Below are 11,692 nucleotides of genomic sequence, written 5' to 3' on the forward strand. Positions count from 1 at the left end.
TCAGAGCTATTTATATACCACATTTGAACTCACTAGTCTGAATAAACGAAGCATTGAGAATAGTAAAATTGTAGCACCAGGTAAAAGTGATGATTTTATTTATTTCTGTGACCCCTCAAATAGCTAATATAGTCCACCTCCACCTGTGAGGGAGTCTGGCCCCTGACGGGATACAATTTCCAGGTTCTATGCAAGACTTTCATGGCCTTTATTTCTAAGACAGAAAGTTTTCCCAAAGTTTAAGGAATTTCTAGTGCTAGTAGGGGGGCTCCATGTGGAGATGAGTAGAATACAGGGGAATTTTCTTTTTGCTGCCCTCCTAAATTGTAATGGGTGGTTCTCTGTCTGTATTTCATGGTTTGATTTCTTGCTTTTTCAGCATCTTCTGCCACTGATGTACTATTCTGCAGATGAATCCAAGTCACTGTAGCTATAGCATGAGTGGTAAGTAAAAACATAAAATAAAAATTAAGTAATAATAAGAGAAAATCCAATCCCCACATGACTGGATGTATTTAAGTTTTTATAAAAAATATATACAATTTACCCATTTATTTTCCTCTTTTAGAAATCAAGGAAGAGTTCTATATCAACGGGAATTTCCAAACTTTACCTTAATACCAAATTCTCACACTGACATTCAGACTTACTCATCTCCTGGGCTGCTGGATTTCAAAAGTCTTTCTTTGAATTCTGTGTTAGTTAATTGCTTAGCAAGGTGAGAAGTGCAAGTAATGTGGACTTGATCCCTAAGGATAACTTTAATTCTGTGTGGTGTTTTGAGAAATTGTGCTGGTCTTACAGTATGAACACAAGAGACAGAGCAGGATATGAAGATGAAGACAGTGTAGTTAATAGTGTTGAAGGGTTATCCTGAGCTGATGGTTGTAATCTGGGTTGTAGGTTCAGAGTTGGAAAAAATGAAGGTCAGGCTTTAGAAAGTTACTGGATAGTCTATGTTTACAAATGGCATGAAGGCACAGACAAGAGCTGAATCTGAGTAGATCACAGACTGGGCATGGAGGTTATGACCAGAATATGTTTCCATATCGGTCAGCAGTTCCTTGTGATAACTTACATGGCATCTGGGATATCTCTGTGCTGCTTTTTCTTTGATTAACTCCCTTTCTCCTCACTTGGCAAATGTCCAGCCACTACCCCTCTTCACTTTCTATTAATGATCTCATTTAAATACTTAGTGAGTAATAAAAGCCATCAGATGAGAAGTGCTTCCTTCCTCTCACCAAATCTGACTTCTTGCGTGTTTGACGGATGAAGTAGACACGCTCTCACCGACGGCCACCCATGCTCTGCTTCTGCTCTGAAACCAAGTGCTCTCACAGACACCATTTCTGTGATTTTATCTTACTCCTGGAATTTCTCTCTTTCTACTGGCTTATTATCAACAATTTACAAACATCCTTCAGTAGATTTAATAATAAAACAACAACAAATTAAGACATTAAAGAAAGAACAATAAATCTGGACAGGGAGTTGACCTAGGGTTGGGATTCTGCAGAAAAGACTTATTACAGGTTTTAGGACTGACCATCTAGAGACTGACCATTTCGGAACATACATTTTTGAGTAGGCATGACACTTTGTGAATGGAGAAGAGGGTTAAAACACCTGGATATTAGGCATAAGAAGAGGCTTCACCCAATTTATTTCTGACATTGCATGGAACACGGTGAAGGCAATGAGGAACCACAGTGTCATCTCTGAGTTCATCCTCTTTGGGCTGTCTGCCGATCCCCAGACCCAGGCTCTGCTCTTTGTGCTGTTCCTTGTTGTTTACCTCCTGACCCTCACGGGGAACCTGCTGCTGCTGCTGGTGATCAGGATTAACTCCCATCTTCACATCCCCATGTACTTTTTCCTGGGACAGTTGTCCTTCCTGGATCTCTGCCACTCCTCTGTTACTGTGCCCAAGCTGTTGGAGAATCTCCTGTCTGAGAAGAAAACAATCTCAGTAGAGGGCTGCCTGGCTCAGGTCTTCCTTCTGTTTGCCACCGGAGGCACTGAATCCTGCCTACTCACCGTGATGGCCTATGACCGCTACGTTGCCATCAGCTCTCCTCTGCTCTACGGCAAGGTGATGAACAGACAGCTGTGTATGGGGCTGGTGTGGGGCTCCTGGGGTTTGGCTTTTCTGGACGCTCTCATCAATATCCTTGTAGCTCTCCAATTAGACTTCTGTGAGGCTCAGAATATCCACCACTTCTGCTGTGAGCTGCCCTCTCTCTATCCTTTGTCCTGCTCTGACGTGACTGCAAGTTTTATTGTCCTGCTCTGCTCTAGCCTCCTGCATTTCTTTGGAAATTTTCTCTTGATATTTTTCTCCTATGTTCGCATTTTGTCCACCATCCTGAGCATCAGCTCCACCACAGGCAGAAGCAAGGCCTTCTCCACCTGCTCCTCCCACCTCACTGCAGTGATCTTCTTTTATGGCTCAGGATTTCTCCGCTATCTCATGCCAAATTCAGAATCCATGCAGGAGTTAATCTTCTCTGTGCAGTACGCTGTGGTCACCCCCATGCTGAATCCTCTAATCTATAGCTTGAAGAACAAGGAGGTGAAGGCAGCCGTGAGAAGCATGTTGAAAAAATGTTTCTAGTGTTTCAAGTAATAGACTACAGCATCAGAATGATGAGGCCCCTGGGTCAAATTGCAATAAGTAGTGCCTGGGTATTAAGGAGAATTCTCTGATGTCAGGATCTGCAAGATACCTTACAGCTTTTCTTAAAAAAACTTAAGCAGAGGTGGAGTTAATTTTCTTGGAATGATACCTAGTCAGAGGAAGGTGGGTGGATAAACCTCTTGTCTAGCAATTTTTCTTACAAAAATGTTTAATTTATTACACACAGTATGGTAGACGTCGTTATTACCCTCTGTCAATCTTTGCCATCCTTCTAGCAGCTAAACTCCACTTGCTCAATATGGTTCCATAGAGACTGTTAATCATGGTGTCCCCAAGTCCTCGCCCCCCCTCTCATTATTCATTCATTCTTCCTGGCACAGTGTTTGGTACAGGAATGAGCACAGGGTCAATGTCAGACCATTCACTCTGTAAGGAATTTTAATCTTGGGGAGAGATTCAGAGAGGCAGAGGCCAGCCTTCTGCTTGCAGTACTCTGACAGCCTATCCCAGTGGCCGTGCTGATAACATACTAGTGTTATCCTAGATTCTGCCTTTTCAAGGCAGATTTGTCAACTTGAATTATAGTAAGAACATGATTAGATATTTACATCACATCATCAGCAACTGTGCTAATCATTTTGCATACATGATCCCATTTAAATATCACAAGTGCTTTAGGCAAATGCTTTAGTTATCCTTATTTTAACAAGAAGAAACTGACTCAGAGAGGGAAGTGCTGAGGTTGGAATTTGGAACCAAATGTACTTACTCCTAAGTCCATTTTTTTTAACACCCTGACTCTCCCCTCGATGTTGTGAGCTGCCCCAGGACCCAGTTCATGAATTCCCTTTTTAATGTTTATTATTGTTGTTGTCTTAACTTACTTTGTTTAAGTAAGTCAGAATTAGATTATGTCATTTGCAAGGAAAATACCTAAAAGATGCATATTGGTCCACCATGGAACTGCAGGTGTAGACCTCCAGGGCAATGGGGATGTCTGAAATTGTTTGTTGGACCTATGCATGTCCAGTAAACACCACAAATAACACATTTGCTGATCCTGCTTCAAACCATTCACCTAATAGCCCAAATCCCCAGATGTCAGGGGCCCATGACAAGAGAAGATTCCCCAGCTCGTGCACACTGCTAGATATGCAGCTCTTCCACTCAGCTCAGTGATGCTGCAGAAATGGCTGAACATGAGAGTGTCAGTAGCAGAGCAAATGCTGTGCAGGGCCTGTGGCAACTCCAAAAGGAAGCCAACAAAATTTCAGCAGAGGTCCCTTAGATCATGAAACACAATTGGAGAATTAGTGAGAAGATTTGGGAGAGATGTGTGGAATAAGATTGTCATGGTCAAAAATTAATTGTTATTTCTTTTTGAAATTACCTTTTGGTTTTTGCTTATTTACAACCTGTCCTCTGTCATCGTCCCCTTTGCACTCACTTTGCACTCTCTAGCCTCAGAAAATATAAACTCAGAGATCAAGGACATTTTCGGGCATCTTCACTTCATTTTTAGGAATATTAAAATAGTTTCAAATGTGCTTGTTGCACATAAGTAAAGTTTGAATGTGTAAATTATGGGCAAAGAAATGAGAATATATCTAGGATGGAGTCTCACCAGAGGGACCTCACTGCCAAAGCAATTGGAAGTAATTATATGATTAGAATAGTTTACTATGTGAATGCAAATCTCTTTGTTCCTTGTGATCCTGGTTCTGGGCCATGGACTCAGAGTTTGACCATGGCTGGTCAAGGTGGTGGTTATGCAAAGGTTCAACAAATTTTCATGCATGAGGGCTGTTCTGCTGTTGCCACTGGTAAAATTTAAAGGTCATACACAACTTTTATAGCTGTATGACCAGATACATTTTGTTTTTTGTTTCTATTGTGAATTGAAATTTTAATTACATTGATTACTTGGGTATTTCTAGTATGCAGGTATGCTGTGTTGTTTTTGCACACTGATCTCTTTATTATTATTATTATTATTAGGGATAATTTCTTCAAGATTGAGTACAGAGCACTACCCCTCCTCTCTGAAATACTGAATTAGGATCTATAAGACTGGGGCTCAGCCATCTCTATTTTTTAATAAGCTTTCCAGGTTTTTCTGATTTATGTGTTTAAGAACCATTCTTCTAGACTTCATTAACAAAACCAATAAGACTAAATACTTTTCATGGAAAATGTTTAAAGGCAATCAAGAGTGAAAAAGTGAACAGGTCAAAATTAATAGGCACTTAGCTGGAAGAGTGGCAAAATACCAGTGAGATTCCAAACTTACAATACCATTGGCAACCTGATAGAGTGCAAGAGTTGCCTATTGAGTATCAATTACATTTTAGGTGCTATGTTAGGCACTAGAATTTAAGAGAGAAAAAAGGTTTTTCTCCTTAGGAAGCTCTTAGACTAGAAAATGATTTTTGGACTTCAATGGGAATAAAAATTACCATGGGTACTTGTTAAGAATGTAGACACTCAGCGCCTGATTAGGAAGAATACTCATATAATTAGTAAAACTGAAAGTAAACAGACATTTATAATAAAAGTGTCAAGTTTTAAGGTATATACAGAAATGTTATTTGATCACTGATCCAGACCAGGAGGGAAGGGTAAATATCAGGGATAGGTTTTCATAAAAGTTGATACCAAATTCAATTCTTGAGTAAAACCCGGTAGTTTTCTAGATGGAAAAAAGGTAGGAAGAACATGGAAAATGGCATTGAATGATGAAAAAGTGTGGCCTATGTGAGGTACCTAGCAAGGTTTCTCATATCTGGAGTTTAGGAGTTGGGAGCCAGGCCCAAGGGAAATGGAATTGGAAAAATAAGCAGGACTAGATCATGAAGAGTCTTGTATCCTAAGCTAAAGAGTTAATTTCACCCAGAAATAAGTGGTGAATCATTGAAGGATTTGAAGTTGTGAAGTAGAGGGTACTCTGTCAGAGCTGGGTTTTAAAAAAAACATTCTGATAGTACTTAATGAATAGGTTGAGTGGGTGTCAGGGTGAGGCAAGAAAGTGAGAATGGTAGGAAGGCCAATAATGTGATTAAATTGATGGGATGTAGAAAAAGGTGATAAAATTGATGGGATGTGAGGAAAAAGGTAGGAAGATGTGAAGGATGACTTCCAGGTTGCCGATTTGAGTCCATTCAGCTCATCTTGGTAATAGTGTTTCTTCTTCTTTTTTGTTTCTTTATTGTTGAAAATATTACAGATGTCCCCTTTTTACCCCCATTGATCCCCTCCACCCCGCATCCACCCCACCCCCAGGCCCTCCTCCGACAGGTGTCTGTGTCATGGGCCACACTTATAAACATATAAGTTCCTTGACTAATCTCTCCCCGCCCCCTCCCCCTTCCCTCCTCCCCACCTTCCCTCTGATTTCCCTCAGTCTGTTCCATGCTTCTGTGTCTCTGGATCCATTTTGTTCATCAGTTTATTTTGTTTATTATATTCCATATATAAGTGAGATCATGTGGTACTTGTCTTTCTCTGACTGGCTAATTTCACTTAGCATAATACTCTCAAGTTCCCTCCATGCTGTCCCAAAGGATAAAAGATCCTTCTTTTGTACAGCTGTGCACACTCATCTTGTACCTGTCAAGTTTGATGAACTATCTTCCTATGTCTAATGCCTTATTTATAGATACTATTGCATTTTTAAATTATATTTTAGTTATTTCATCTTAAATAAAGGGAAACTATTTATTTTTTTTTGCAATTTTAATATATTTCATATTTTAAAGTTAATTCACTGGCCAGGACATCCTTTTTTACCGGGATCTGTGAGAAAGCTTCTAATGTTTCAGCATTAAGGATGATGTTTGTTCTGTTTTTGATCAATACCTTTGAATTAGTATACAAGTTCTCTTCTAACCGTGTTTTGCTAAGAATTGGTATAAAATTTTACCAAATGTGTTTTCTATTTCTGTTGAGTACCAGGACTTTTTCTCTTTTGTTTACTAATGTATAGTGTCTGTCACATAATAAGCATGCAATAAATACCTGTTAAATAAAATATAAATTTATTGAAATAGTCATATGGTTTTTATTATTTGATTTTTTAAGTAATAAATTATATTAGTAAGTATTCTGATGTTGAAGAATTGTTGCATTCCTGAAATCGCCCTACTTAGGTAGAGTAGTAAAAACGGAATTAACTTTCATCAGTATTTAACTTAAGAATTTTCTATTTATGTTCAGAAGTGAGTATAGTATAATTTTTTTCTTTCATTCATCTGGTCTTTTCTTTTTAACAGTGTTAATGAAGTTATGTTTCACACATCACAAAGTTCACCTATTCAATCCGTATAATGCCATGGTCTCTAGCTCATTCACAGAGTTGTGCAACCATCACCACAACCCAAACCGAAAACATTTTCATCACCCCCATACTTATAAGCAGTAACACTCCAGACCCTACTTCTAGGCAATCAATATTCTATTTTTTGCCAATTATAGATTTGCCTATTTCAGAACCTGATCCTGGCTTCAGTAGTATGTTTTCTTTCATCCTTGTATTTGCTTAAAATATTTTCATTTAAAAAGGGTTACCATTTCTCAGAAGGCTTTATAAAACTCACCTATAAAATTTTGAGGACTTCTTGTCCTTTTGTGTTGTGGAGGAAAACTTTTGACTGCCAGTTTAATTCCTTGAATGATTAGTGGTATATTTGGGTTTGATACTTGTTCATGAATCAATTTTAGTAATTTATAATTTTTGCCTATTGTTCATTTAATGTGTTAAACTTCATTGATATTTTGTTACTTATAATATCTAGTATTTTTTCAGTGCTTTTCAGCATTGATTTAATTTGAAGATAAGATAAAAAACTTCAAATATACAGCAAAGTTGAAAGAATTCTAAGGTGAATATCCTTGTAATCACATCTAAATTTTACTATTAACATTTTAGTATATGTACCTCATCATCTATCTGTCCATCTCCCCATTCTCCAATTACTTTCTTTAACGCATTTCAAAAAAGTTACAGATATCAGTACACTTCACCTAAATACTTCAGTATGGACATCATTAACTAGAATTCAAAAATTGACTACACCTTCTTCTCCTTTTCTTTTGTTGTAAAATCTACATTTTGAAATACTGAAAGTGTCATTCAGTGAATTTTGATAAATTCAAACTGCTGTTTTACTCAAATGCTTATCCAGATATCAAGCATTACTACCACCCAAACGAACTACCTCATGTCTCTTTCCAGTTTTGTCCCCACTTCCTCACTTCTTAATCACTGTTCTACTTTTTCCTCTATAGATTAGTCTTGCCAGTTATAAAATATCAAATAAACAGAATTGTATAGTATGCATGATTTTGTGTCATACTTCTTTCATTCATCATGTTTTTGAGATTCATCCATGTTGTTCCATGTATCAGTAATTTGTTTCTTTTTATTGTTGAGTAATATATCAGTGAATATTTCATACTCTGTTATGTTAAAATCCATTGGTCTATTTTGCTCTTTGAATGGAGCTTTCATTTTTTTAACACCGTGCATTGACCATTTGAAAAAGACTGGTTCACTGATGTTCCAAATATTGACACATTTATTTTATATTATGCATATGTTCCAAATATTGACAGTTCATTACATGATCTTAAAAAATCTAATCCATTATCATCACCAATCTCATCAGAATTTTATCACTGGTAATAAATGTCAATTTTTTTCTCTGTCACACTCATTTAAGTCAGTTTCAAGAAAAAATCTGCCAAAGACTCAAGTTTGAGTAACTGTAATTTGCTAGTCATACTTTCAAGTAAAAGTGGTGTTTTATTTTTAGAAACATAACTACTTCCGTGCACAATTTAAACAGTTGTACAGGTGCTTTTCTGTAAGACAATCACCATGCTTATGTTTTCAGCACAAGTGATTTATGTATACTTTCCATTTTGCACAGAATAGTAAAAAGATCTGTATTCAAGTGGCAAGATTTAATAAAATTAATATTTTTTTCTTCTGTTTAATAAAATTAATATTTTTTACTTTTTCACCACGAAATTCTCTAATGTAGCAAAGCTATTCTTCTGTGTTTTATTTTAAAGACTCTGAAGAACAATTTGTAGATGACTGACATCTTAACAATATTGAGACTTCCAATCCATGAACATGGTATATCTCTCCATGTAGTTAGACTTCTTCAGTTTCTCTCTGCAATGTTTTTTGAGTTTTCAGTATACAAGTCTTACACATCTTTTGTTAAACTTATCCCTAAGTATATCATATATTGAATGATATCATAAATGGAATTGTTTTTACTTTCATTTTCCAGCTGTTTGTTACTTGTATATGAAAATACAGTTGATTGACCTTGCATCATGTGACCTTCCTGAAATCACTTATTATATCTAGTAACTTCTTTGTAGATTCCATAAAATTTTCTATATACATGACAGTGTTACTTTTCCTTTTAAATTATGTTCATTTTTATTTTTGCTCCCCCCCCCCCCTTTTTGCACTAATTAGGACCTCTACTACAATGGTAAAAAGAAATAGTGAGAACATTATTGTCCGGTTTCCAATCTTGAGGGAAAAGCATTCAGTCTTTTACATTAACTATTATGTTTACTGCAGGCTTTTCAGAGATAAGGTTTATCAGATTGAGGAAGTTTCCTTTTATTCGTAGTTTATGAAGGGTTGCTGCATCTTGTCAAATGTTTTTCTCTCTATTTTTGGCATCTGTTGGAGACATCATAAGTGTTATCTGTTTTATTCTGTTTATGTGGTAGATTTCCTTTGTTAAATTTCAAATGCTAAAACAACCTTGCATTTCTGGAATAAAGCCCACCTGGTTAGAGTGTATTTTTCTTTTTATATGGTGCTATAATCACTTTGTAAAAGTTAGCTAAGGATTTTTGCATCTGTGTTCATAAGGGATATTGGTCTATAACCTTATTTTCTTGCCATGTTCTTGTCAGTTTAGGCATCAAGGTTACATTTATCTCATAACAAATTTAGAAGTGTAATGTCTTTGTCTGGTTTTAGTATTAAGGTAATTCTGGTCCCTTTAAATTAGTAAAGAATATCTCCTTTCTCTTTTCTGAAAGATGTGTTGTTTTGTTCTTTTGTTTTGTTTGTTTTTTTAGGATTAGTATTTTTTGTTTAAGTATGATCAGATTCACCAGTAAAACCATCTGAACCTTTAGTTTCCTTCCAGTTCATGATTACACATTCAGTTTCTTTAGTTGATATAGTGCTATTTAGGTTTCCTATATTTACTTGTAAGTTGTCTTTCAAAGAATATGTCCATTTCATGTAAACTATCAAATTCATTGGCATAAAATTGTTTATAACATTGTCTTATAGCTTTTGAGTTTATGAAAGATCTGAACTGATGCACTCTTTTATTCATGATATTAGTAATTTGTCTTTTCATGTTTTCCCTTGATCAATCTAGTGAAGGTTTATTGACTTTATTGATTTTCTTTTTTTAAAAAAAGGTTTTAGTTAAATTCATTTTCTCTTTTGTTTTCTGTTTTCTATTTCATTGCTCTGCCTTTTCATATTTATTTTGAGTCAAGGTTGATTTTCTTTTTCTCACTTCTTAAGGTGGAAACTGAGACCACTGATTTTAGACCTATTTTTCTAATCTAAGCATTTAATTTAACCATAAGTATTAATTTAGCCTTATCCCACAAATGTTGATATTTTCATTTTCATTCAGTTAAAAAATATTGTTCTATTTTCTTTGTGGTTTCTTCTTTGACCCATGGGTGATTTGAAAGTGTATTGTTTGATATTTAGATATTTTGGATTTTCCAGATGTTTTCAGTTATTGATTTATAATTTAGTTTCACTGTGATCAGTTTGCTTAAAGACTCAACGTAGTTCTAGCTCAAGATGGTTCCATGTGTACTTGGAAGACACAACCAAACTGCTAGAAGATTGTTTGCAATACATGTAACTTACAAAGGATTAATAAACAGAACATATATTTTAAAGAACTCCTACAAATCAATAAGAAAAACTCACACAACTCAATAGAAAAGTGGGCAAAGGATAGAAACAGGCATTTCACAGAAGAGGAAGCATACATAACCAATAAAATATAAAGAAATGTTCAATTTCATTAATGATGAGGGAATCACAAGGCAAGACCACAAAGAAGAATCATTCATTTAGCTATCTAACAAAACCAGGTGTTGGCAAGAATGTGGATCAATGGGAAGAAGTTCTTGTACACTACTGGCTGCTAAAAGTATATACTAGTACAACTACTTTTGCAATTTGGCATTATTATCTTGTAAAGATGAACGTTTACATACCCTATGGCTCAACAGTTGTAATCCTAGAGAAAGTCTTGAAAATGTGCACCAGCAGTAATGTACGAGGATGTTCACAGTAGCACTGTTCAGGGAGGCAAGGAAGAAAAGGAAAAAGAAACAACTCAAATTTCTATCCACAAGAACAAAGATAAATTTAATGCCTGTGCATGCTCAGTCATCAAAATGAAAAATGGGACACACAGTGTATTCATTCTCCATTATTAAATAATAAATCACCACAAATTTAGTACCTTAGAACAGGTTAATTTATTATCTCACAGTTTCTGTGGGTCAGAAGTCCAGGCATGAATCAGTTTGGTCCTCTGCTCAGGGTCTCATCAGGCTGAAATCAAAGCGTGAGCCATGGCTGTGATCTCATCTGAGTCTCAGGGTCCTCCTTCAAGGTCATGTGATTGTTAGCAGACTTCAATTTCTTGTGGCTGTAGGACTGAGGGGACCACTTTCTTGCTGATTGTCAGCCAGGGACTTCTTTCAGCTCCTAGGGGCTACCTTGGGTTCCTATCTATATGGTCCCCTCACAACATGACAGCTTCTAATCTCTCTGACTTTATGAAGAGCCCACTTCTTTGGGCTCACCTGCTTAGGTCAGTACAACTCAAGAGAATCGCCCTTTTGGTTAACTCAGAGTCAACTGATCAGTACCTAAGCATGGAAGTGAAATCTTACTGTATTTACACGTCCCACCCATAGTCAAGAGGAGGAGATTATACAGGACATGTACACCGGGGGCAGAATGTT

At 36.4% G+C, this 11,692-nt stretch overlaps 1 protein-coding gene across 1 annotated transcript; it reads left to right on the forward strand.

The window, feature by feature from the left end:
- Nucleotides 1-397: 397 nt before the first annotated feature.
- On the forward strand, nt 398-3,385 carry LOC308554052 (olfactory receptor 8S1-like). Its single transcript, XM_081130777.1, has 2 exons — nt 398-444; nt 569-3,385. Exon 2 carries the CDS (start codon nt 1,700-1,702, stop codon nt 2,615-2,617), a length of 918 nt encoding a protein of 305 aa, XP_080986903.1. The 5' UTR covers nt 398-444; nt 569-1,699; the 3' UTR covers nt 2,618-3,385.
- The last annotated feature ends 8,307 nt before the right edge of the window (nt 3,386-11,692 follow it).

Source organism: Miniopterus schreibersii, assembly GCF_964146895.1.
Source record: "Miniopterus schreibersii genome assembly, chromosome: 2".
In the NCBI taxonomy this organism is placed as follows: Eukaryota; Metazoa; Chordata; class Mammalia; order Chiroptera; family Miniopteridae; genus Miniopterus; species Miniopterus schreibersii.

Bases quoted from the DNA above. Each gene is read 5' to 3' on its own strand.
- LOC308554052 (XM_081130777.1), top strand. From the start codon at position 1,700: ATGAGGAACCACAGTGTCATCTCTGAGTTCATCCTCTTTGGGCTGTCT.